Source organism: Podarcis raffonei, chromosome 2 (genome assembly GCF_027172205.1).
Source record: "Podarcis raffonei isolate rPodRaf1 chromosome 2, rPodRaf1.pri, whole genome shotgun sequence".
NCBI lineage: Eukaryota > Metazoa > Chordata > Lepidosauria > Squamata > Lacertidae > Podarcis > Podarcis raffonei.
Window position 1 is genome coordinate 110946569 of NC_070603.1, and position 27778 is coordinate 110974346.

Here is a 27778-nt window from a genome sequence, read left to right on the forward strand (position 1 = left end):
AAAATTATCCAGGACGCCATTTTCGGAGGAAATTGAGTCGTATGGCGTCCCTATACAGTGGTACCTTGGGTTAAAAACACCTCGAGTTACAAACACTTCGGGTTACAGACTCCCCCAACCTAGAAGTAGTACCTCAGGTTAAGAACTTTGCCCCAGGATGAGAACAGAAATCGCTCACCAGTGGCGGCAGCTGGAGGCCCTGTTAGCTAAAGTGGTACCTCAGGTTAAGAACGGTTTCAGGTTAAGAACGGACCTCCGGAACGAATTAAGTTCATAACCCGAGGTACCACTGTATAACACAGGGGTGGGTGGCGAACAAGATGCAAGCACCCATTAACCACAGCCAGCATGGGCAGGGATGATGGTAGCCATAGCGCAACACTATAGAGGAAGAAACTACGTTTACTAGCTTTAACACATTTTTCATTCATATTTCATCGTGATTTTTAGATTTGACAGATATGCTGCAAATCCACTGATGTGCTGAGGTGCACCTTGAGGCTGTGGCATTCTCATCTTGCGCTTTCCAATAGGCACATTTTCCTGTTCCAATGACTTTCATCCTGCAACACAAAATATAGAGTCAGGCAAGGGTCAAATGTCTCCCCTACAACAATAAATTGGTATTGACAAGTTAGGATAATGCAGCTCAATTCACTTGGCACCTGGAACACATGTGAATAGCACAGTGGCAGAGTGTTCCCTGCTGGCACCTGTGGTGGGCGTGCACAAGCCAAGCGGCACGTAGCGTGCTGTGGGGCAGGGCACAACCCCTGCCCACTGGAGCAAAGCGGAGCTGTGTTGTGTCTTCTGCCTGGCCGTAAAGTGAGGAGCTTGGCCGGCTGATCCTGCCCTGCTTTGAGGGGTGTACTCGCAGCACCCCACAAGCCCAGCACTGCTCTGCGAGACTTGCAAAAAGAATCGGAATGAGAAGAATCTTTATTTGCATCAGCCACAGCCACAAAATAAAATGTACTGAAGATAGAGGTAAAAACTTAACTATACAAAATACATTTTGGGGGATTACATCAATAACAACAACAACAACACAACAACAGCAATAATAACAATAATAATGAACAACAACAACAACAATTTATTTATACCCTGCCCTCCCCGGCCAGAGCCGGGCTCAGGGCTGCTAACACCAGTAAAATTACAATAGGAACATAATGGGGGGGGATTTAAAATACAGGTTTAAATGCAATTTAAAAAGCAGCCTCATTTAAAAAGTAGCCCATAGATCAAAACCATGAGGGGAGGAAAACATAAGGGTCAGACTGAGTCCAAACCAAAGGCCAGGCGGAACAGCTCTGTCTTGCAGGCCCTGCGGAAAGATGTCAAGTCCCGCAGGGCCCTAGTCTCTTGTGACAGAGCGTTCCACCAAGTTGGGGCCAGTACTGAAAAGGCCCTGGGCCCTAGTTTATCTTATTCTAATTGCTCCCCACTAAAAAACCTTGCAGTTTTTGCTGTCACCTGATCATCTCGATCTGCTAAAAGAAAGGACACAGTAGCAATGGCTCAGCGACCCGGCATGGACAATAATAGAGGCGTGATAGCCTCACTCCTCAAATCTTTATAAAGAGTGCAAACCAGAAGCACGTGAGCCACTGACTCAATACTGCCATCTTGTAAAAATGGTGCAGGACGCCATGAGCTGTTGCGTCCTTCTCAAGGTGCCCTCCAGCTCATGACACAGCAGGGCATTGTGAGGGATGCACCCCCCCAAAAAATACCCCTCAGCCCCCCTACACTATGCCAGCATGCTGTTCTCACAGTGGGAAGCCTGCAAGCCAGACCTGAGTGCAGCACCACTCTGTCCACTTGCAATTCCCCTCAACTGGTTGCCTCTGACACTGAAAGTAGAACATAGTTATTGTAGCACCTGCTGTGATCTGAAGCACGTCACCTGCAGTATTTCATATAAATTGCATTCTGAACTCCCATTTCAGGGGAATTGTGATTTTGTTCAAAATTATGTTGCTTAGGGAAAAAGCTCTTTGATAAACAATTATATACCGAGCTGTCTTGGGAAACATTTCATTTTTGATTATCAGTATTTATGGAAAGGACTCACGTCGCAGTGTCTCCATTTAGCCATTTCCGGGTCTCTCCCATCCCAGGTTGGACGCCAATCCAGTAGCTCCTCTTCATGTCATGAAGTTTACAATAAGCCTTTAAAAGACCAGAAGGTATTAGAGCCTTGAACCGCCATGTTCACAGTGCAACTGAAAACATTACACAAATCCAAAATGTTTACCAGTTTCTTTTTTAAAAAAAGAAAGAGCAACTTGTTGGATGGAGTTTTTTTTTATATAAATAATTTTTATTAACATTTTACCATTTTTTGACATCTGAATATCATATAATATATAACAAAAATATTGTCCCCCCAATTTCCCCCTCACCCCACGACTTCCCTCAGCTTCCCATTCTGGTTTTTTGACACATTATCTTATCCTGCTTATTAGTTGTTCTTATTCTCTTACTTTTTCCCCAATTTTTTTTAGTTTTCCAAGTTTATAAAAAATATAACACAAAAAAATAAAAAACATATTAAAAAGAACTATTCTCTAACATTTTTTAACATAATTATTATTCTCTCATCATTTTAACATCCTCATTCTATTTCCTGCATTTGTTTCATTAACAGCAAGTGTTGGATGGAGTTCTTAACTCAGTTCAGCTACCAGCACAGGATACAACTGTGGGTGGGGTGTTTGTTTTAAATAAATACTTTTTAACAAAAAATATTTTATGTGTTCAATGTTTACTGCTATGACCCTGCAGTTATTTTTGTATTTAAATCAGCTCCTTTGTGCTACATAATGGTTGAACTTAATGATTAAACAACAGTATGGCCTGGTTCACATAAGCCGTGGTTTATTAAACTATTGTTTATTAAACTATGGGTTAGAATTCTGTGGTTTACTTACTGATCTGAAGCTATGGTTTGTTGCAGGCTACAACTAATCCAGAATGCGGCAGCTAGACTGGTGACTGGGAGTGGCCGCTGAGACCATATAACACTGGTCCTGAAAGACCCACTTTGGCTCCCAGTATGTTTCTGAGCACACTTCAAAGTATTGGTGCTGACCTTTAAAGCCCCAAACGGCCTTGGCCCAGTATACCTGAAGGAGTGTCTCCACCCCCATCGTTCAGCCCAGACAATGAGGTCCAGCTCTGAGGGGCTTCTGGCGGTTTCCTCACTGCCTACTGTGAGGTTACAGGGAACCAGGCAGAGGGCCTTCTCAGTAGTGGCACCCGCCCTCTGGAACGTCCTCCCGTCAGATGTCAAGGAAATAAACAACTATCTGACTTTTAGAAGACATCTGAAGGCAGCCCTGTTTAGGGACGTGTTTAATGTTTGATGTTCTATCGCTTTATTGTTATTATCAGTGCTTTTTTTCTGGGGGAAGGCAGGGGTACGCATACCTCTAAACATTTTGTGAATCTAAGTTTGACCTCATTGAGGGGCAGTATATCAATATGAGTAGGAAAACGAGAGTACCCCTAAACATTTTTTAAAGAAAAAAAGCACTTCTTATTATTATTAATATTCTGTTGGGAGCTGCTTGGAGTGGCTGGGGAGACTTGACCGGATGGACGGGGTATAAATAATAACAATAATAATAATTACAAATGCTTGTTTGTTTTAACAATCACTTAGTGTTATCTGCTAACCCAGTGCCCTTCTTTAACCATGGTTTGTCTGACCACTAACCAAGCTACAAAAGCATGAGGCAAAAGCAGTTGGGAAATGAGCCAAAGCCATGGTTTCTTTGACCACCCATAGGACAACTCATGGTTAACTTGTGGTTTCTCGAACAAACCATGGCTTTGAAAATACAATAACCTATTAAACATTAAAAGCTTCCCTAAACAGGGCTGCCTTCAGATGTCTTCTAAAAGTCCGGTAGTTGTTGTTCTCTTTGACATCTGGTGGGAGGGCGTTCCACAGGGCGGGTGCCACTACCAAGAAGGCCCTCTGCCTGGTTCCCTGTAACTTGGCTTCTCACAGCGAGGGAACCGCCAGAAGGCCCTCAGCGCTGGACCTCAGTGTCCGGGCAGAATGATGGAGGTGGAGACGCTCCTTCAGGTATACTGGACCAAGGCCGTTTAGGGCTTTAAAGGTCAACACCAACACTTTGAATTGTGCTCAGAAACATACTGGGACAGACAGACAATGTTTCCACACCTCACCTTTTCATCCTCTTCAATCCTAGCAAGAGACGCATTGTTTGAGAAGCAAAACATGTAGCTGGAGTTCCAATCCCCTTCTTCTTCCGAAAAGTAGTAGCATTTGTTTCTAAAGCCAGTCCAGTTATATGGGCAACATTCAGCAAAAACAGGGTTGTAACTTGGTTGCTCTGTTCTGTTAGGAAGAACTAAAATAGGTACAGAGAATTCAGTGATACCAGATTCAGCTGTTGCCGAGAAGCACAGACAGAAATTGGGATCGTTCGGCTGAAACAGAGTAGGGCCTAGCTATCTACCCCACAACTCCTTAAAACATAACTTTTTTGTATTCTTTTGCAATTCCCAAGTGCAAAACACAAGTCACATACCTGTATATCTTAAGCACATATGTACAGTGGTACCTCGGGTTACATACGCTTCAGGTTACAGACTCCGCTAACCCAGAAATAGTGCTTCAGGTTAAGAGCTTTGCTTCAGGATAAGAACAGAAATCGGGCAGCAGCAGGAGGCCCCATTAGCTAAAGTGGTGCTTCAGGTTAAGAACAGTTTCAGGTTAAGAACAGACCACCAGAATGAATTAAGTACTTAACCCGAGGTACCACTGTATCCCTTTTTACAATACATCTACAATACACTGCATCCACCAGCCATCTTGGAAGATTAGCTGAAAGTAACAAAAGTGAGGCACACAGTCTCTAAAGAGAAACAACGTTCTGTTGCCAAGGGCAGGATGACAACTCCACCTAGAGGAAGCCTCTCCGGAAGCCAGGAGTTGGCCCAAATATCTTGCTGTTTAAAGTGAAAGATAAGAAAGCATTCGCTTTCAATTCCATGCACAGATAGGCACTTGAATCTTACACTTGTAACTAGACAATGTCCTCCACCACATCTGAGGGCAGGAGCTATGGGGCCGCAGGGCAGATAATAGCAGCACAGAGAGCTCTCTTCTCCAACAGCTCACCATTACTTTCTCCCACCCATCTCCCATCTGCTACCTGAGGCAGCTGCTTTACTCTGACTCATGATAGGGCTGGCCCTGCCAGGAACACTCATGCAGGCTGAGGAGGATACAGCTCAGGCATTCGCCCCATTGCTGAGAGACAAAGGGGAGCAGGAGAACTGAGAGCTTGGTAATCTCAATTTCCAAGACCAAGGGAAGAAAAATTGGGAATTATGGAGAAGCTCCCTTTGTGTACACACTGTGATAATAGGCATCCAGTGCTGGATGTATGTGCCTTTTTGGGGTGCTGTACGTATGATATCATCCCTATGTTCTCCCTGTCCCATAGTATTTGCCAATCTAAAGCAAATTCTGCTGGAACTGTTATACAGTGGTACCTCGGGTTACGAACGCGCCAACTTACGTTTTTTCGGGTTACAAACGATTGTAACCCGGAAGTAAGTTGTCTGAGCTCTTGAAAGCCTTGCTGCTGCCTGGAGGCAAACCCAGACATTCACGGGGACTATGGAGCTCTCTGAGGTCTCCATGAAAGCCAGGAACCAAGCCCCGACATCAGCGGTGCCTAGAGAGGCTCTGCAAATGCCAGGAGCCAAGCCCCGACATCCGTGGTGCCTGCAGAGGCTCCGCGACTGGGCTCCAGCCGCAGGAGCTCTCTGAGGCCTCCACAAATGCCGGGAGCCAAGCCGATTGTGATTGTGGAAGAGGACCCTGAGCCCCCATCCAAACAATGAGTGCACGTAAGAAAATAAATAAATGTTATTTTTTAAAATCTAAAATACTGTCTTATTTATTTTATAGTACAGTACATTGATTATTGCCTTCATTTTATGGATCAATGGTCTCATGAAACAGTAAATTCGTGTTAAATTGCTGTTTTAGGGGGTGTTTTTCATCATCCGGAACGGATCAATCCACTTTCCATTACTTTCAATGGGAAAGTCTGCTTCAGGTTAAGAACGCTTCAGGTTAAGAACGGACTTCCGGAACCAATTGAGTACTTAACCTGAGGTACCACTGTAATCCCTTTAGTGCTGAAGATGAAAACGTTTGCCCAACATGGGTCTTGAACTCACAACCCTGAGATTAAGAGCTTCATGTTCTACTGACTAAGCTATCCCAGGTGGCTGAAGAGAAACTACAAGGAAAGTAGCATCCAAGTTTCTGAAACTTACCTACTGCAAGGACAGCGATGATGATGATAGAGAGGACAACATTGAGAACAATGGAATACTTTAGACATGAACTTTGCCTGTGTGGTAGGGAACAAATAAAACATATATCCATAAGCGCTCATGAGACTAATCCAACAGAGCTTTGGAGAACTCTATGTTTAACACCTTTGTGGGATGCTACAACTCAAAGGCAGTTCTGTATGACAGCTTAAAATAGTCAAATATTGAATTGGTGGGACCAGCAACAAAATGTTGCAGTATAATATCCTCACCACAAAGCAGGAGGACTCTCCTCCAGGTTGCGGCCTTGATGCCCTCCTGCAGAATAGTCTAAGCCAGAGCTTTCCAAACTTTTCGTGCTGGTGATACACTTTTTAGAAATGCATCATTTCACAACACAGTTTTACTAGCAAACTGGATGTGGGATGTAGCATAAGCAGTGAAGTATTCATATTTGCCCAGAGTGGACACACAGGAGGATGTTACTCCAGCCAGGAGGACTTGTCTCACCTAGTCTGGAGCATCCTCCCCCTGCGTGTGACCAGGTAGATGGGCGTGACCCTGTAAGACCCCACAAAACACAGTTTGGAAAGCTCTGCTCTAAGCTGTAAGCAGCTCAGGCAGGACCAATCGCTTGGTCCTCACTGGGCTTTCTGAAAGGATTTCCCCTTAAATGAAAGCCTAGAGTCAACTCATCTTCAGCAGAGCACAGATTTGGGGAGCACCAAAGCAAGCACGGGGAGTCTCTTGCTCTGATGCCACACCTCTATGTTTGCCTTCAGTGATGTAAGCAGCAATTCAGCAATGCCAGTACAGCCATACCTCATGTTACGTTTGCTTCATGTTACATTTTTCCCCGCGGCGACCCGGAAGTACCAGAAAGGGTTACTTCTGGGTTTCACTGCTCGCGCATGTGCAGTAGCGCTAAATCGTGCTTCGCACATGCGCACAACCATCAAATCACACCGCACACCTGTGCATATACGGCGCTTCAGGTTTTTGCCACCCCGTTGCCAAGCCAAACTCTCCTCGTATCTTTGTGCTGTCGTTTCACATCTTTCAGCACCCATAGCAAAGTCTTCACCCCTACCTTTAAAACTCTCCACCACCTTTCTCTACCCTAATCTTCTCCACTTCCTTCTTGTCAGGTCCTGCCCATAAGGCCGATTTTACAAATAAATGAGGTTGTAAAATGGTGCCTGCTGCAGCGAGGGTTATAGTGGAGACATACTGAACTTCAAATGGCCGCAGTGCTCCACAAGAGAATCTCCCTTCCTTCTTTATATCTCCTCCTACATTTTTCTCCTGTCCTTTTTGCTTCTCTCTCTAGCCTTGCCTCTGTCTCCTTCTCCTTCTCGCTTCCTCCAGCTTCCCTTTCCCCAATCAATCCCTTAGCATCCTTTCTTCTGTGGTCTCCTCGTTCCTAAGCCCACAATCGGAGTCAATTCCAACCACACCTTGGGCGTAGCCAAGATTTTTGTTGGAGCGGGTTAGGTCTTTAGTTTGGGGGGGGGGGAGAACCTCAGTTAGCTATGTGTTTTTATATATTTTTATTAATTGCGGGGACAGCTGTCCCTCCCTGCCTCCCCCCTTTGCTATGCCCATGAACCACACCTAGACACCTGCTCTTTATGTTAACCCCTGTGAATCCACAAAAACTTCCCACGACCTACCTCCATCCGTTCGTTCCAGTCTCGTTGCCTGTTGGCTGTCCCAGTTTGCGAAGACGACTGGCTACATTCCTCTCACTTCTTTCTTCGCTGGAGCTGGGGGGTGGGGGGAGGGCGGGGATTGACTCTTCGATTTCCCCCCTTTCCATCCTGACCAGCTTTTTTCGGGGTCTTTGCCAGCTCCAAGGCTCCGGGAAGAACTTGGCGCATAGTTTCCCGCTGCTCCCGTCCTGCGAGGCGCTGCCAAGTTCTCAGCCTCAACGCGAAAGATAAGCAGTCGCTCGGAAAATCAAGCCTCGGCTTCTCTTCTCCCCTCGGAGAGGAAACTCAGTAGGCACTCCCCTCGCCCCCTCCCTCCCTCGCCCCGCCCCCCTCTTTCAGGCAAGTTCTCAGAAGTGCCCCAGCCACAACTCTGCTTCAGCCCTCATGCAAGACAAGGCGTCCCTCCCCTTTGCATCTTATTTTGTGTGCCCTTCAAACACCACGCAGAAGGCCTTCTCGGTAGAAGTGCAAGGCTCTTCCATTAGATGCCAAGGAAATAAACTTTTAGAAGGTATCTGAAGGCAGCCCTGTAGAGGGATGTTTAAAATGTGTGATGTTTTCCTGTGTTTAAATTTGTTGGAAGACTGGCTGGGGCAAGCCAATCAGATGGGTTGTTGTTGTTGTTGTTGTTATTACTACTACTCATTTGGTTAGAGCATGGTGCTGATACCGCCGAGGCTCCAGGGTGGATCCCCGTACGGGGCAGCTGCAGGGGTTGGACTAGATGATCCTCAGGATCCCTTCCAATTCTATGATTCTTTGATTATTAGAATCATAGAATCATAGAATCATAGAGTTGGAAGAGACCACAAGGGCCATCGAGTCTAACCCCCTGCCAAGCAGGAAACACCATCAGAGCACTCCTGACATATGGTTGTCAAGCCTTTGCTTAAAGACCTCCAAAGAAGGAGACTCCACCACACTCCTTGGCAACAAATTCAAACAGCTCTTACTGTCAGGAAGTTCTTCCTAATGTTTAGGTGGAATCTTCTTTCTTGTAGTTTGGATCCATTGCTCCGTGTCCACTTCTCTGGAGCAGCAGAAAACAACCTTTCTCCCTCCTCTATATGACATCCTTTTATATATTTGAACATGGCTATCATATCACCCCTTAACCTCCTCTTCTCCAGGCTAAACATGCCCAGTTCCCTTAGCCGTTCCTCATAAGGCATCGTTTCCAGGCCTTTGACCATTTTGGTTGCCCTCCTCTGGACACGTTCCAGTTTGTCAGTGTCCTTCTTGAACTGTGGTGCCCAGAACTGGACACAGTACTCCAGGTGAGGTCTGACCAGAGCAGAATACAGTGGCACTATTACTTCCCTTGATCTAGATGCTATACTCCTATTGATGCAGGCCAGAATTGCATTGGCTTTTTTAGCTGCCGCGTCACACTGTTGGCTCATGTCAAGTTTGTGGTCAACCAAGACTCCTAGATCCTTTTCACATGTAGTGCTCTCAAGCCAGGTGTCACCCATCTTGTATTTGTGCCTCTCATTTTTTTTGCCCAAGTGCAATACTTTACATTTCTCCCTGTTAAAATTCATCTTGTTTGTTTTGGCCCAGTTCTCTAATCTGTCAAGGTCGTTTTGAAGTGTGATTCTGTCCTCTGGGGTGTTAGCCACCCCTCCCAGTTTGGTGTCATCTGCAAATTTGATCAGGATGCCCTTGAGTCCATCTTCCAAGTCGTTGATAAAGATGTTGAATAAGACCGGGCCCAAGACAGAACCCTGTGGCACCCCACTAGTCACTCTTCTCCAGGATGAAGAGGAACCATTGATTAGCACCCTTTGGGTTCGGTCAGTCAGCCAGTTACAAATCCACTGAGTGGTAGCATAGTCAAGATCGCATTCTACCAGCTTCTTTACAAGAATATAATGGGGCACCTTGTCAAATGCCTTGCTGAAATCAAGGTAGGCTACATCCACTGCATTCCCTTCATCTACCAGGCTTGTAATTCTGTCAAAAAACGAGATCAGGTCAGTCTGACATGACTTATTTTTCAGAAATCCATGCTGACTATTGGTGATCACAGCATTCCTTTCTAGGTGCTCACAGACTGTTTGCTTAATGATCTGCTCCAGAATCTTCCCTGGTATTGATGTCAGACTGACTGGGCGGTAATTATTTGGGTCCTCTCTTTCTCCCTTTTTGAAAATAGGGACAACATTTGCCCTCCTCCAGTCTGCTGGGACTTCGCCTGTTTTCCAGGAATTCTCAAAGATGACTGCCAGTGGTTCTGAAATCACATCTGCCAGTTCTTTTAATACTCTTGGATGCAGTTCATCTGGCCCTGGAGACTTGAATACATCTAGACTAGCCAAGTATTCTTGTACTATCTCCTTAGTTATTCTGGGCTGAATCATTTGCTCCAAATTCTTCAGGTCGGGCGTTGTTTTCTTTATCGGAGAAGACTGAGGCAAGGAAGGCATTGAGGAGTTCAGCCCTTTCTGTGTCCCCTGTTTGCATTTCACCATCTTCTCCTCTAAGTGACCCACTGCTTCTTTGTTCTTCCTTTTGCTACGAACATACCCATAAAAGCCTTTTTTGTTGCTTTTAACCTCTCTAGCAAGCCTGAGTTCATTCTGTGCTTTAGCTTTTCTGACTTTGTGTCTACACGTGCTGGCTATTTGTTTGAATTCCTCTTTGGTGGTTTCCCCCCTTTTCCATTTTTTGTACACATCCTTTTTTAATCTTAACTCAGTTAAAAGTTCTTTAGATAGCCACCCTGGCTTCTTTAGGCACCTTCCATGTTTCCGTCTCAATGGTATTGCCTGAAGTTGTGCTTTTACTATCTCCCTCTTAACAAACTCCCAGCCATCATGAACTCCCTTTCCTTTTAGTATTACTGTCCATGGGATCTCACCCAGCACTTCCCTAAGTTTTATGAAGTCGGCTTTCTTAAAGTCGAGAAATTGAAATTATTATTATTATGTAAAAGCGACAGACAAGGCTTTGATGGGTGTGGGACTGCAGGACTTGTTTGTCTGTTCTGTTTGCATGAGTGTACACTGCTCTTTACAGAGGGAGGTGGGGAACCAGTGGTCCTGGGACAGCACACCCAGTAGAGCATGAGACACTTAATCTCGGGGTCATGGGTTTGCGCCCCACTTTGGGCAAAAGATTCCTTCCTTGCCGGGGTTGGACTAGATGACCCTTGGGGTCCCTTCCAACTCTACAATGCAATGCTTCTATGATTCTATGAGGCAGATGCTGCCAGACTCCAGCTCCCCTCATTGCTGACCATGATGCTGGCTGGGACTGATGGGAGCATGAGGCAAGGTGAGTGACTGCTTCAGGTGGAAGGATCCACAGGTTGGGGGGGGCAGGGAGGGGACTAATGAGGATGCAGCAGATTCGGCCTCCAATGAATGTCTTGGCTTCTGCCTCTGCTACAGTGGCAGCAGTAGCTGCAGCATGCTCTTTGCATTCTTAGGCAGAGGGGAAGGAAGTATATTGTGAACACGCCCTGTGTTGCCTCCGACACTGTTCTGCTCCCATGTATTGTCAAGCATATGCAATCTAGAATGTATTTCCTGCCTGCTATAACCAAAACAAAAATATGTTGCGTTAGACACCCTCTGGAAAAAGTACCGTAATTATCCCATCCACTTTAAGAAAGAAAAAGGAGAAAAAAATAAGAATTGATAGTTTGTTGCAGGGCAGACATTTTGGCACCTGTGGTGAACTAGAAACTGGTGCACACCTCATCACCAGGGAGTAACTACTTCAGGAACAGGGGTGCTGACTCCTAGGGACTGAACCCCTCCGCAATATTGAATTGAATTTTATTATTGCAGTTACAGACCAGTTCCGGCTCACTTACAATATCAGGAAAATCATAAAACACAACAGGAATACATTGAATTGCAATTGGGTATAGAGACAATTCAGATACAGCGGCAGTTAAAATATATATATTAAATCTTGATCACTAAAATATAACCTAAAATTGTCATTTTAATCATTTTGGTAGTACAGCTTGTTCCCTAGGTTTTATGGCAGTCGCACAGAATTTGGCCACGCTTAGCGTGATCTCTAGATCCTTGTCCTCTACCAGGAGTTTTAGCCATTGAAGTTTGGACCCATTTGGAGATTTTTGTATAACAGGAGTGATAAGTACCGAGTGTATATCCCTGTGGAAACCGCAGCGTAACAAGACATGAGAGACAGTTTCTACCTCCATCGAGCCGCAGGGGCAGACTCTTTCCACGTATGGTTTACCCTCGAATCTGCCCTGCAGTAAGGCAGATGGCAGCACGTTGAATCTAGCGAGGGTAAATGACCGTCTGTATTTGGGTATTTGTAATTTTGACAAATAATTTGCTGGGGTAAATCCTCTCCCATTATCTTTTATTGCTGGGTGTTTGTTCATCTCGCTCATGTGGCATCTCTGCAATATTTGTTAGTGGGACACTGGGCCCCCTCAATGTTTGCCCAGACATCACACATGATGTCACGACATTGTCCATGATGCCTGGATGTGACACTGTCGTGCACAACACCCAGATGCAACACTGTCAAGTGTGATGTCTGGGTGTTGCATGAGCCAGGAATGCAGTGGCACCTCCTCCTCTTGTGAGGAAGCAACCCCTGGCCCATGGTGGCGGCAGAAGGAGGAGGAAAAGGAGACAGAGAAGCTGCTGGCCATGGAAGTTGAGCTGCCTTGTGATGCTCAGACATCACACCTGATGGCGTTGTGTCCAGGCCCTGAATATTGTGGGGTGTGAAACACAGAGCAGTCAAATACAACATTCCTAGAGTGGACATGTCTGGACCAGCCAGTCGGAACTTCTTGTTTCCTCCTGGGCTGGGACAAACTTCCTCTACATGTGACCAGAGGTGGGCATGACCTCACCTGTGCAGGTAACAAAATAGCACAAGGGAGGCAGCCATCTCTCTGACTCCATTCCTCAAAGAAGCAACATCTCCTTAGCCTGAGATGCTCAGGAAGGAACTATCTCCTAATGGGATGGACACATGTATATATTTTGTAACCTAAGTCTGCCTTCTGGGATCCTTCTGTGAACAGAATGTGAGTAAACTATTTTATATACTTTTATACAAGACTGTATCGTGTCTATTCTTTTAAGAGGGAATAAAGGAAACTTATTTTAGAGGCTTATGCAAGCTTGGCAAAGACGTTATTCGATGTGTAAGTTTAAAAGGAGACTGTTACTCTGCTAAATCATAGAACTTGTTAACACAAGTTGGGAAGGATATAAGTAAACAATATATCCTCTCCTGACTCCCTGAACATTCCCACAAGTATGACATCCAGGTATCATGCACAACGTTGCAACATTGCGCATGGCACCCAGATGTGATGTTGTCAAGTCACGTCGGCCCCCTTTCCCCAATCTCTTTCCTGAGTCGGTGCATCTGATCAGGAACAAGTGAGGGAATAAAGATCTACGTCAGAATCTGCTGCCCCTGTGGATCCTGCTGCAAGACAAAGTCCTTCCTTTCTTGCCTCCCACCTTGCCACTTAATGGCTGTTAAATGGCTGCCTCCAAAAACAGAAAGATGCTTGCTACAGAAAACAGGCAGTGCTGATAGTTTCCTTGGCAGCCTCTCATCTGATGAAACATCTAGTTCCATGCAGTGTTTGTTGTAAAAAAATAAATCCACAGGTGAAGTTTGTGTGTTTGTGTCAGTTTACATTTCTTAGTACAGTAAGTATTGATCTGATACGTAGAGATCTTTCCTATTCTAATTGATTCAAGAGGGTTCTGGAAGCTTCTCTGTGAAAGAAGCAAGCAGAAGAAGAAAAGTTTGGATTTGATATCCTGCTTTATCACTACCCTAAGGAGTCTCAAAGCGGCTAACATTCTTCTTTCCCTTCCTCCCCCACAACACTCTGTGAGGTGAGTGAGGCTGAGAGACTTCAGAGAAGTGTGACTGGCCCAAGGTCACCCAGCAGCTGCATGTGGAGGAGCGGAGATGCGAACCCGGTTCACCAGATTACGAGACTACTGCTCTTAACCACTACACCACACTGGCTCATGATGTTTGGATTATTCTTTCAGAGAAGCTGAGTACAGCTGGCTTAAACTGGTTTTGTTATCTCTTCTGTCAAGGTCATGCTATCAAAGTCAGGCCAGAAGGAGGCCTGGGTTTTATTTCCTCTTTCCATCTCTCTTCCTTCTGGTGTGGTGTTCTGTACTATAGTGTTAAGGTTTAGACTTATTATAAGTTATTGTAAGTTTAAGTTAAGTCTGTTGCAACTAGACTTATGGACTGTGCCAATCCTGAATGTGACCATTATGCTCATTTGCCTTCAGTAAAGCTCTGCTGGATGAAATATTAATTGCCTCTGGTCTACTTTTTGGGAATTCTGCAACGTGTTTAAGTCTTTACTCTGCTAACTATACGTCAGAGTTCTGCTCTGGATCAATATTGAGTAGAATTACATGACAGTTGTGTGTGTGTGTGTGTGTGTGTGTGTGTGTTTGTTTGTTTGTTTGTGTGTGTACAGCACCAGCCTTTGTTTCCCACGCATCAGTTCCTTCCCTCACAAGTATTCAGCTTCCCACCCCTCTTTCAAAAGCACACGGCCATTTTGCAATGACATTACAAAATCCTTGCTGCTGAATATGAGGGCCATACATGATGTCATGAAAGTAAAAAGGAGAAGTGTGGATGCCTTTAGCATAGCTGAGCATTTACGTAGGTGAGTCTGCTCAGTTTCCTGCAGCCTGCAAGAAAGCAGGCAAGCCAGCCCATATTGAACAGGCACCAGGAACACATTCTGCTCATTCGTATCCCACCCATTCTGTTTGCTGCTTTTGCCTTACAAAAATGTATACATTAGGGGAAATTTGCATTCAAATGCATATATTATGAGACATTCCCACTACAATGCTGATGCATTTCCATGAGGAGTTTATAAAATAATAATAATAAGAATAAGAATAAGAATAAGAATAAGAATAAGAAGAAGAAGAAGAAGAAGAAGAAGAAGGAGGAGGAGGAGGAGGAGGAGTAGTAGTTTGGATTTGATATCCCGCTTTATCACTACCTGAAGGAGTCTCAAAGCGGCTAACAATCTCCTTTCCCTTCCTCCCCCACAACAAACACTCTGTGAGGTGAGTGGGGCTGAGAGACTTCAGAGAAGTGTGACTGGCCCAAGGTCACCCAGCAGCTGCATGTGGAGGAGCGGAGACGTGAACCCGGTTCATCAGATTACGAGTCTAGCTCTCTTAACCACTACACTAATGATGATGATGATGATGATGATAATAATAATAATAATAATAATATCAAAAATTGAGATGGAAATGTGGAGAACTAAAATAGGAAAGTAAGAGAAACATACATTGACTGATTCACCCATTCCAAGGCGGGGGATCGAGAATCTGAGGAAACTGGCTTAAGGTACCTCATCATTTAAACCAGGTGAGAAGCCAAACCCTGCTGTTTTTGAGAACTGAAGAGTCCTGGGATACTTTTGGTGGCTGAATGTTGTGACTCATGCGATGTTTTGAGGAAGCCAGTTGAATTTTATTTTTTTTAAACCAGTTTAATAAATTACCTGATAAATAAGAAACATACAACAGCCTGGAACACCAGTGTTCTAGGGAAGATAGTGGGATAATTGCTGTGCATGCCAACACAGGGCAGCCAACATGCACATATGGGAAGCTAACATGACAACTCCAGTTACTCCTGCCAATGGGGTGTTGTAGTCCATGTCGTTTTAAGGGCGCCGTGTTGGCTACCCCAGTATATACAATGTCTGAGTTGTTGTCCTAATGAGAGATAACAAGCCATAGTTCTCCTGAGAACCAAAGCCCTGCAAATGTCCCACTACAGTGGCCATCTTGAGCGTCTCTTTTGAGACGGGAAGTGTGGGGTAACAACAAAAAATAACAGCAAGGTTGTGTGTGAAACACCCAGTCATCTTTATTTTGTTTAGACCAGTGATGTGCGGCGACATTTTTTTTTGTAGGGGAACAGTTAGGGCTAGTTGCCTTGGCAAACTACACCGTAGCCAGTAGCCAGCATTTTTTTTAGAATAGTTGCAGGATCTGCCCAATGGTCGGCGTTCAGTGGAGCTGCTTTTACACCATCCAATGCATCCAATATTTGGCAGGGGAAAGTATTAGAACAGGGCGATCACACCTTCCCAGCACTTAATCACTTGATTTGTTTAAAACACACACACGGATATCCTACACATGGGAATTCCCCACCCTCCTATCCCATAACTCTAGAACGGCCTTCAGCAGGCAGCAGTTACACTAGTGGCCAAAATTGTGGAAACCTTTTAGAAAAAGTGTATTTCCGAGGTTTGATGGTTCAATTATCTTTCCATTGATGTATAATTTTATGGCATTACTAAAAAGAAAAAGAAAGAAAAAGTGGTGTTATGAGCCATCATTGCCAAAACAAGATGGCACTTGATTACCTCTCTATAAACACTCCTTTTCTGGTTATTTGGCTATAACTTTTGATAGAATACAGATAATTGAACCAACTTTGTTGCATTACATTCTTCATTAAATTATTTTTCCATTGATATGTAATTTATGGTATTACTCCAAAAATCGTGGAAATACACTTTCCCCAAAAGGTTTCCACAATTATGGCCACTAGTGTACTTGGCAGGGTGCCACACTCTGCAATGTTCAGAGGCATCAACTTTCACCATCCTCTTCTATGGACAACAGTAAAGGTAAAGGGACCCCTGACCATTAGGTTCAGTCGCGGATGACTCTAGGGTTGCGGCGCTCATCTCGCTTTACTGGCCGAGGGAGCTGGTGTACAGCTTCCGGGTCATGTGTGGAATACAGTTCATTTACATTACAATACAGTGGTACCTCGGGTTAAGAACTTAATTCATTCTGGATGTCCGCTCTTAACCTGAAACTGTTCTTAACCTGAAGCACCACTTTAGCTAATGGGGCCTCCCGCTGCTGCCTTGCTACCGGAGCACGATTTCCGTTCTCATCCTGAAGCAAAGTTCTTAACCCGAGGTAATATTTCTGGGTTAGCAGAGTCTGTAACCTGTAGCGTATGTGTGATGGGATGATGAGCTGCTTGTGCGTAAAATCCTAATCCCTCAGAGTTTGGCTAAGTCCCCAAACCTCTGTCTGTGATGGAGCTCCTTAAACATGACTCCATCAATCGCTCGTTGAATCGGACAGTGGGCGTTTACGGAACTTCTTCCAGCATAAAAGCTCCTTAACGGAAACGCGTCTTCTGGACTCTCGGCGTGACAGTTTCCGCCGAGGAGTGGGTGTCCCTACAGGAGGTCCTGAAATCTCCCCGCTGCTCCCGCTTGAAGTGTCTCTGAGCCCTCCCTCCGACTCACTTTCCCTTGGAACTCCACTTCTCCCCCTGCTGGTCCCCTCCTCCGCTGAATGGTCTCTCTCACCCTCCATGAGCCCTTTCACCTCCTTAGTCTCAGATGGCAGTTCCCTGACAGTATGTAACCCGAGATACACTCTATTGCAAACAGTATGCTCAACAATTTACAGTAAGAACCTAACAATGTGGAAGCTACTATGTTATTAGATCTCAAACAAAAAGTTTGGACAACAGCCCGGATTAGAAAATTGGAATGGAGTCAGGGGAAGCTGCACTGGCAAATAGACAGTTGAAAAAATACATATACACAAATAAAGCTGTATTCAACAGACGAAAGGATATATGATTTTGACATGACAGAGAATCGTAGAGCCAGGGACGGAGAACTTTAAAGCGTTAAGATCGGGATGTGGAAAATATGAAAACAACGAGAGGAGGCAGGACTGAAATTTGGAGATATGCTTCAGAGGTCCAGACTACGGGGAGCCCGGAAAAATTAATAATTAAAAATTGGATTACAATTTGGTCTTTTTTATTTTAGTTTTTTGTTTTCAATTAGATTATGACGTGGACATGTTGATTGGCTGTCTTTATTGGGAAATCAATAAAAATGATTTAAAAACAAAAAGCAAAGCGGCGCGCAGGCTTGAAGGTGCTGATTTCCCCTTGGCAACACCCTTCCTCCCCCCGCCCGGCAGCTGCGCAGAGCCCTTTCTCTCTGACACTCTTCTCTGCTCGCTTTCTTTTTCTCTGAGCCTCTTGCATCCGGCTCCTGGGGCGCCCGCATGGGGACGCCTGCTTCGCGCGCCACCTCAAAAATCTGTGCCTGGGGCCAGAGAAGGCGCTGGCACCAGTACACACAGAGACACACACAGCAGCCCCCGGCAAGCACTAATAAAGGCGGAGGCAAAAGCATTGGGGGGTGCGAGAGACGGGGGGGGGGAAGCAATGCATAGAAGGCAGGGGAGATCTCAGGGGTGCTCACGTGATTCGTTTCCCTTGTAAAAAAAAAAAAGGAAAAGGAAAAAAAGATAAATCAATACACACTGCAGTAAGCAACAGTTCTGGCGGCGCGTGGTTAGACGTGGAGGAAAGCGGCTCCTTCAACCAAGTCCCTTTCCATGCTAAAGAGCAGCCCTCCTCAAACTCAGCCCTCCAGGTGTTTTTGGCCTACAACTCCCATGATCCCTAGCTAGCAGGACCAGTGGTCAGGGATGATGGGAACTGTAGTCTCAAACCACCTGGAGGTTCGAGTTTGAGGAAGCCTGCTAAAGAGCATGCCTCGCCTCTGTGCCAATGCAGAGGGGAGAATAATAGCACCGGTGGTAGAGGAACTCAGTTGCAGGAGCCGCTTCCCTCTGCGTCTGAGTATGCGCCCGCTACTCTGCGCCACCAGGAGGACGCGCCCTCGGATCTGCCGTGCAAGGAAGGCAGCCCCTCCGACTTGGCTAGAGCGGGCTAAAGAAGAGGCTCAGGAAAGTAAGGTCGAAGGAGGGAGGAGAAGCAAGAAGGTGAAGGGAGGAGGAAGGGTTTCTTCTGGAAATGAAGCACAGATGTTTGTGTGTCTAATTTCACCAGAAACACGGGGGACTAAGCTAGTCCCTCTGGTCCATGGAAGGCATGCCACTGGTTCAGATGCAAGTTGTACAGTGGTACCCCGCAAGACGAACGCCTCGGAAGACGAAAAACTCGCTAGACGAAAGAGTTTTTCGTTTTTTTAGCCGCTTCACAAGACGCATTTCCCTATGGGCTTGCTTCGCAAGATGGAAGGAAAACGTCTTGCAAGTTTGTTTCCGTTTTCTTAAAACCACTACAAAACTGTAACTTTGAGGAGCAACTCTTAGCACGCGGTGCGGTAGCCTTTTTTGAGGTTTTTGAAGCACTTTGGTGCTTTTTGCAGCTTTTCAAAAACTTTGTCGGAAACCGTGCTTCGCAAGACGAAAAAACCGCAAGACGGAAAAACTCGCGGAACGAATTAATTTCGTCTTGCGGGGCACCACTGTACTGGCAAGTGCAGGATAGCAATTCTGGGAACTGCAGGTTTCACCCCCTGCTGCATATGACTGTTGAAAGGTCAGCACTTGCTCAATGGGCAAGTTGAGTCAGGACGCAGCTGCAACTACAGGCACTATTAGTTCATTACCTCAGAATAGCTTGAGATACGCCTGCTGTTTTCTTTCCGTAAGGCCCCGAACCCTTAAGAACAGGGCTGAATGTAAAAACGAAAACACATTTAAAAGGCTATAGAATATGAATCAGTAAATAGTTTATATAAATATCACACTGTGTGGTTCACACCAGGCACTGCTCCAGCCTCTTACATAGTTTTGGCGCAGATGAAGTGGTGTTCATTGCTGCATCTTAAGAAGTTGGGTGTGGGTTCGTCAAGTAGATAGGGACAGTTTCCTCCGTTTCCACTGACATCCAACCTTCAACACAAGCAAGAGTTATGCAAGAGTTGGTATTTCCCTGACAGCAGTAAATAGAAAACTTCTGAGAACAGAGTTACTAACAGGGAGATTTCATCTAGACTGGTAAGCCGTGAACCTTCAGGGAGGAGAGAAATGGGCAGGGAGAATCCTTGAGCATCTAGATTGCTCACTGATTTTTCCTAGAAATGTAAGGTAAAGGTACCCCTGACTGTTAGGTCCAATCGCGGACGACTCTGGGGTTGCGGCACTCATCTTGCTCTATAGGCTGAGGGAGCCAGCGTACAGCTTCCCGGTCATGTGGTCAGCATGACTAAGCCGCTTCTGGCGAGCCAAAGCAGTGCATGGAACACCATTTACCTTCCCACCGGAGTGGTACCTATTTATCTACTTGCACTTTGACGTGCTTTCAAACTGCTAGGTTGGCAGGAGCAGGGACCGAGCAACGGGAGCTCACCCCGTCACACTCTCATAGCTTTACATCAGAAAGTAATTGCACCAAAGCAAAATGTTATGCAGGAACTGATCCTGGCCAACACATTGACCTGCTAAGATGGCTTACCATCACTTGCACATAATAGTTATGTACATCGGTAGTATTGGAGTCCAAAACAATGCAAACTTGTTCCACCAGAAACAGCAGCCGCTTAGCTGGATTCCCCAAAGGAACTATAGCATTTCCCCAAAAGAACTATAGTCAGGTGTTTGATGCTCTCAGTTCCTTCTCTACAACATAAGCAAGATTAGATGGAGAGGCCATGGCCAGAGGGTTGTTGCTTTAAGGCTTTGCGTTTAGCTGAAAGGAGCCTAGGAGGGGTAGTCTAGGTGGGATGTAGAATCAGCTGCCAGTGACCTGTCCAGGGTGCTGAAAGCCCCCTTATTTATAGACCAAGTTCCCACAAAGAACAGAGATAGCACAGAGACATTTGTGCCTGGTGGATAACAGAATGGATTCTGCCTAGCCTACTGATTCTTGCTCAGCTGATCTGCTTATGGGTGCTGACTTAACCCCACCTTGTTTTTTATGAGCACCTACAAGACACAGCTACAGGTGCAAATGTGAGCGAAAGTTTGCATCATAGCCTTGAATATTATTATTGTGTTTTGTTTTTTGTTTTTAAAAACCGCTGGGAGAACTATCAGTCTTCTTCTGGCATCAGTCATGAACTGTGCAACTACCCAAGGGGGAGGCATCTGGTTTTGTGGTCTCACCGCTGAAGGACAGAAGAGAAAGGAGAGGACTTACGCCGAGCTGTTTCCATGGAACCATTTCCAGCGCTGTCCTGGCTCTTTGCTGACACCGATCCAAAAGGAATTCTTGCCTTTTAGACCCATCACAAAGCGCTTTAATGATCAGAATAAATGAATGTTAAGTTGCTAGAATCACAGGCAAATCGTGCAGCAGCTGAACATATGCAAGTACTTCGATGAGATTTATATCTTGGACTCTATACACATTTTCTGTTTTTATTTTGCACATGGTTATTTCATTGTTGTTGCCTGAAATGTAGATTAACATACACTTATATACCACCCTTTGTCTGTTTGTTTGTTTATTGATTTTCTATACTGCCCTATACCCAGGGGTCTCAGGTATCAAGATAAAAAACTACAAAATGCATGATAAAAATATAAACAGCAATCCAATAGCTCTCCCCCCAAAAAACACTTTTTTAAAAAGGGCATAGGATGTCAATCAGCTCAACCAAAGGCCTGGTTAAAAAGGAACGTTTTTGCCTGGCGGCTAAAGGTGTATAATGAAGGTGCCAAGTGAACAAATTAGGGAAGCTTTTAATGTTTGATGCATTACAGTATTTTAATATTTTGTTGGAAGCTGCCCAGAGTGGCTGGGGAAGCCCATCCAGATGAGTGGGGTATAAATAAATAAATTATTATTATTATTATTATTATTATTATTATTATTAAGCATTCAAATAAATGAGTGAACCCCTACCTTCTTAGATAGGTTACCAGCTGTGACCTGCCATCTACTGCAGCCTACTTTGGCCTAGGACTGGAGGATCTCCATTTAAGAAATAATAAGACTTAGGGTGCAATCTTAACCTTACTTACCTTGTAACAGTATTTCAAGGACATACATAATGTGGGTAATGAATCATAGAGTCGTAGAGCTGGAAGGGAGCCCAAGGGCCCTCTAGTCCGAAATGCAGGAACCTCAACACATGGTCCCAATCCACTTTGAAACCAAAGCGGACCCTGCTTAGCTTTTCAAACATAGTAGCAGTTTTATTACCTGGCAGAAAGCCCCATTCAATTCAATAGGACTTACTTATGCATAGGCATGGCTAGGATTGCATTGCAAACCTCTTTTGCCAATATCTATATGATACATTCGTGTTTTGCGGGTAAAATTCTAAGAGGCTTTATATTATTATAAAGACCAGGCATAGGCAAACTCAGCTGTCTAGATGTTTTGGGGACTACAATTCCCATCATCCCTGACCACTGGTCCTGTTAGCTAGGGATCATGGGAGTTGTAGTCCCAAAACATCTGGAGGGCCGAGTTTGCCTATGCCCGATAAAGACTTCATTTATAAAGTCCACCAAAGCCCCTAATGGCTGAGCAGCTTTATCACTATTGCAAAGGACATTCATATTCAGCAGCCAAAATATTGGCACTTCTCACCATTTCGTCCTCGCTTTCCACCACAGCCAAGGAGGCCTTCTGTGAAGCACAGAAGCTCTGGCTGAGGGTCCAGTTCTTTTCCACATCTGAAAAGTAGTAGCATTTCTGCTCATAGGCTTTCCAACCAGATGGACATGCATGCTCCTTACAAGAACAGACTGGTGCTTTTCCTAGGCCGGAGAAAAACACAGAAAGAGTTAGATGCTGTCTTATCCAACCTCCTCTTTTTGAATACGATGGGCAGAATCAGATAATCTTAGAATCACAGAGTTGAAAGGGACGCTGAGGCTCAGGGGGCTGACTCCCCCCAACACATTGAGGGGGGCCAGCAGGGGGGGGTCATGGAGGGTGCTCTTCATGTCCCAGCCTCGCCCAGTTAGCTTCCTCCAGGAATGCCTGCAGCTGTGTCACCCAACCCTCTCAGGCACCTTGCCCCGGGGCGGGGGGGGGGGATGACATTTGCAACAGGACAGTGTTTCATACAGAAATGTGTTCCCTTGAATTGAATCCTGTACAGTGGTATCTCTGGTTACGTACTTAATTCGTTCCGGAGGTCCATTCTTAACCTGAAACTGGTCTTAACCTGAAGCACCACTTTAGCTAATGGGGCCTCCTGTGCTGCCACTGTGCAATTTCTGTTCTCATCCTGAGGTAAAGTTCTTAGCCTGAGGTACTATTTCTGGGTTAGTGGAGTCTGTAATCTGAAGCGTATGTAACCTGAAGCGTATGTAACCCGAGGTACCACTGTATTGAACATGGTGGGACTTATTCCTGAATAAACATGGCGTTATAGATTTTTTTTGGGGGGGGACCCACCTAAACCCTAGATTATGATTAATCAATTGATTAATTGGGATATGGGAGAAAGTACGGTACCTACTGCAGAATTGTGCCCAGACAAGAAATCCCTGGGCTGGCTTATGCAAAGCAGCCTGGCTGGCCTAGCAAAGAGGAAATCTGTTAACACGACAAAAGGGGTCCTTTGGCCTGGGGAGGCAGATGGTGTCAGGGTAGCTGGGTGTGAGGTGACGGGAAAAGGGAGTCTTTTAGTAAGGTGTTCTGGGAAGGAGGAGAAGGAGAAAGAAAGACCCCTATTGTTTAGCCCGGACACTGAGATCCAGTGCTAAGGGCCTTCTGGTGGTTCCCTCCTTGAGAGAAACGAAGTTACAGGGAACCAGGCAGAGGGCTTTCTCGGTAGTTGCACCCGCCCTGTGGAACACCCTCCCCTCAGATGTGAAGGAAATAAGCAGCTATCTTATCTTTAAAAGAGGGACGCGGGTGGCGCTGTGGGTAAAAGCCTCAGCGCCTAGGGCTTGCCGATCGAAAGGTCGGCGGTTCAAATCCCCGCGGCGGGGTGAGCTCCCGCTGCTCGGTCCCAGCGCCTGCCAACCTAGCAGTTTGAAAGCACCCCCGGGTGCAAGTAGATAAATAGGGACCGCTTACTAGCTGGAAGGTAAACAGCGTTTCCATGTGCGGCTCTGGCTTGCCAGAGCAGCGATGTCACGCTGGCCACGTGACCCGGAAGTGTCTCCGGACAGCGCTGGCCCCCGGCCTCTTGAGTGAGATGGGTGCACAACCCTAGAGTCTGTCAAGACTGGCCCGTACGGGCAGGGGTACCTTTTTATCTTTAAAAGACATCTGAAGGCAGCCCTGTTTAGGGAAGTTTTTAATATTTAATGCTGTATTGTTTTTAACGCTTGATTGGGAGCTGCCCAGAGTGGCTGGGGAAACTCAGCCAGATGGGCAGGGTATAAATAAATTATTATTATTATTATTATTATTATTATTATTATTATTAGCCATCTTGGGCAGAGTGGTTGAAGAGATGAGAGAGATGCCTTAGACTCCAGAGCTGCCCTGCTGTGGGGGACAAACCGCTCTTGAAATGACTATGCTGTAAGATCTGAACTCCCTAGATGCCGACCGAAGGTGTAAATACTGTAGGTGAATGAACCATATTTCTTAAAGCTACAACAGTCTCTGTTGTAAGTGACAGCTGGACCGTAAAGAAGGCTGATTGCCGAAGAATCGATGCTTTTGAATTATGGTGCTGGAGGAGACTCTTGAGAGTCCCATGGACTGCAAGAAGATCAAACTGATCCATTCTGAAGGAAATCAGCCCTGAGTGCTCATTGGAAGGACAGATCCTGAAGCTGAGGCTCCAATACTTTGGCCACCTCATGAGTAGAGAATACTCTCTGGAAAAAACTCTGATGTTGGGTAAGACTGAGGGCACAAGGAGAAAAAATGACAGGACGAGATGGTTGGACAGTGTTCTCGAAGCATGAGTTTGACCAAACTGTGGGAGGCAGTGGAAGACAGAAGTGCCTGGCGTGCTCTGGTCCATGGGGTCACGAAGAGTCGGACACGACTAAACGACTAAACAACAACAGTCTGTGCCATGTCTCAATTTTCCAGAAGAACAGAGACCCTGGGTGAGTGCCTGGAATCCCCCTGGACCTTGCTACTGCTCAGTAGAGAGTGGGGTGGGGTTGGCACCCAACTTTTGTAACAATACGAAGGATTGCCTGGAGCAGATCTGTAATCCTTGACAGATTACAAACTGTATTTTAGGGGATTTCCTCCCCCCTCCCAACCACTGCTTCGTTTTTTCTAACCACTGCTTTAGGTATTTTTTCCCAACCACAATTTTGCATGCTATTCAGAGGTTTCCATTATTTGTTTAGGGGGGTTTCGTTGTGTAGGGGAGCTGATGCTCTGGGGCCACCAGGTGTGGGAGATGAGGAGCTCCTAGTCAAAAGCACAGCTTGTGGCTGGCAGGGGGGCTGAGGATAGATTCTCTGCCTCTACTGCCCCTGACAAAGCTGCCTCCCACTCGCCTCCTTCTACTGCGGCAATGTGGGAGCATTGGGGAAGCCCAGCCGAATGAATGAATGAATGAATAAAGCAGGATAAGCCCACTACCGATGCACTATTATTGTGTCAAGAACATGCTGCATAATCCACCTTCAATAAAACAGTGGTCTACATGGGCCCAAAGTTATAATTCGTTTTTCTGCCATGTCTATCAAAGCAACACTTACCACAAGGAAAGTCACCCAGTGCTGACCTTAGCCATTTCCTGCCTTTTGTGGAATACTGTTAGAAGCCACCCCAATCTCTGCCCAGTAGTGCACAAGATTCTAGGGGTCTTGGCCTTCTTCCAGGGTCTGGGGAAATGAAGGTGCAGCAGAGGCCATAGTGGCTTTAAGAAGTATGTTTTATTCACATCTTTATAGCTGAGTTTGGATGGAGGGAGTCCAGATCTTACAGCATGGCTATCTCAAGAGAGGCTTGTCCCCCACAGCAGGGCAGCTCTGGAGGCCAAGGTATCTCTCCCAAACTGCTTTCAACCAGCCAGCCCACCAGCCCAGAAGATTCTGCCTTTCTCCTCCTCCAGCGTGAGACCCAGCGTGGTGTAGTGGTTAAGAGAGCTGGACTCGTAATCTGGTGAACTGGGTTCGCTTCCCCGCTCCTCCACATGCAGCTGCTGGGTGACCTTGGGTTAGTCACACTTCTCTGAAGTCTCTCAGCCTCACTCACCTCACAGAGTGTTTGTTGTGGGGGAGAAAGGGAGCAGGGCTCAGGGCGGCTAACACCAATAAAATCACAGTAAAAACGTAATAGGGGAAAAAAGAAAAAGGGAAAAGGAAAAAAACAAAACCCCCCCACAATTTAAAATACAGGTTAAAATGCAATTTAAAATGCAGCCTCATTTTAAAAGTAGCCAATAAATCAAGACCATAAGGGGAGGGAAACATAAGGGTCAGACTGAGTCCAAACCAAAGGCCAGGTGGAACAGCTCTGTCTTGCAGGCCCTGCGGAAAGATGTCAAGTCCCGCAGGGCCCTAGTTTCTTGTGACAAGAGTGTTCCACCAAGTCAGGGCCAGTACTGAAAAGGCCCTGGCCCTAGTTGAGACCAATCTAACCACCTTGAGACCCAGGACCTCCAAAATGTTGTCATTTGTGGACCTTAACGTCCTCCGCAGGGCATACCAGGAGAGGCGGTCCCGTAGGTAAGTGGGTCCTAGGTCGCACAGGACTTTAAAGGTCAAAACCAGCACCTTACTCCTGACCCTGTACTCCACTGGGAGCCAGTGCAGTTGGTAAAGCACTGGATGAATGTGATCCCATGGCAAGGACCCCCTAAGGAGCCTTGCAGCGGCATTCTGTGAAAGGAGATTGTTAGCCACTTTGAGACTCCTTAAGGGGAGTGAAAGGAGGAATATCAAGTCGAAACTCCTCCTCCTTCTTCCCAGCAGCCCTTGCAGAGGACTTTCCCCTTTGTGTCTGCTTGCTCCATCTTTCCTACAATTCTTCTCTGACATCATGCCTGCTTGCCCCAGCAACCTTCTTCTCTGTGCTCTGTGGTCAGAGCCACTCCCTTTGTCTCAGTGACTCATTTTTGTTCCGTAATGGCTGATCTCCACTATCCCTGCTGAGTCCACAGGGTTCAGTTTTCAACCAAATTTGATTTTCTAACTTTTACCAAGTCTAAGGGTTTGAGGAGGTCTTGCTTCCCACCCACCCACCCAAAACTTGTAATAATAGGAAGCTTCAGTCATGTATTGATACTGGGTACCATCTCATAGCTGCACTATGGAAAGCTGGTGGCAGGCTGGCCGCAGCACAGAGACTGGCAGGCAGCAAGGCTGTGGCAATGGCTGAAATCCAGGGGGAAGGGCCAGATCTGTAATTCAGACCTAGTAGCGGAAGCTACCTGACTAAGGGAATGGGGGGGGGGAAGGTCAAAGGAAAAATGTATCAAGACAGCAGCATGGACAGTTGGACTACTTACCAGCTCCAGTGCCAAGGAGAATGATGAGGATGACATTAATGACAATGAGGATGATGATGAAGATGGTCTGCGGAGAAGGGCGGGTGCAGGGGGTGCGGTCCACCCCGGGTGTCGTCACTGGGGGGGGGGGAGGGTGACAAAATGAGTTTTTTTAAAAAATTGGGCTCAGGGAACTTTTTAGGAGTGACGTGGTGGCTTAGGCGCCTGCAGGTTCCGTGCTGCCTGAAATGGCAGCGTGGAACTTGCGTCTGCCTACTGCCTCTCCCTCAGCCACCCTACAGCTAAGGGGGAGGCGGCGGAGAGGCTCCAAGCATCGGAGAGGCTCACCCTGCCCCCAGGGGTGGCTCGCTTCGCCCCTGGCTGCAGGACATGCCCCCGTGCCAGGCACCCGAGCGGCTAGCTACGCCGCTGTGCCGGCGTAAAACACCTGCATACTCATTGTGTCCTAACCACAAAAGGCGTGGGGGAGAAGAAGACACATCAGCACTCCTTGCCTGCTCCAACAAAAAGGATTGGGTAGGTGCGTGGGGTGATATGTTGCATTAGCTTA

General features: G+C 46.1%; 1 protein-coding gene across 3 annotated transcripts in view; it reads right to left on the reverse strand.

Moving 5' to 3' along the window:
- Window positions 1-388: 388 nt before the first annotated feature.
- Window positions 389-27778, reverse strand: part of LOC128408652 (C-type lectin domain family 2 member B-like) — a 34597-nt gene continuing 7207 nt past the window's right edge. Inside the window, exons 1-5 of one of the 3 annotated variants that reach the window (XM_053378631.1) lie at window positions 8007-8345; window positions 6334-6410; window positions 4204-4388; window positions 2078-2175; window positions 389-563 (exon numbers count right to left, since the gene is read on the reverse strand). In XM_053378631.1, coding sequence (XP_053234606.1) covers window positions 428-563; window positions 2078-2175; window positions 4204-4388; window positions 6334-6410; window positions 8007-8152 — 642 coding nt within the window. In that variant the 5' untranslated portion in view covers window positions 8153-8345 and the 3' untranslated portion in view covers window positions 389-427. Of the gene's footprint in view, window positions 564-2077; window positions 2176-4203; window positions 4389-6333; window positions 6411-8006; window positions 8346-19603; window positions 19784-21029; window positions 21128-22430; window positions 22589-27228; window positions 27346-27778 lie in introns of those variants that run through there. The other 2 variants (XM_053378632.1, XM_053378630.1) reach the window with 2 other exon arrangements.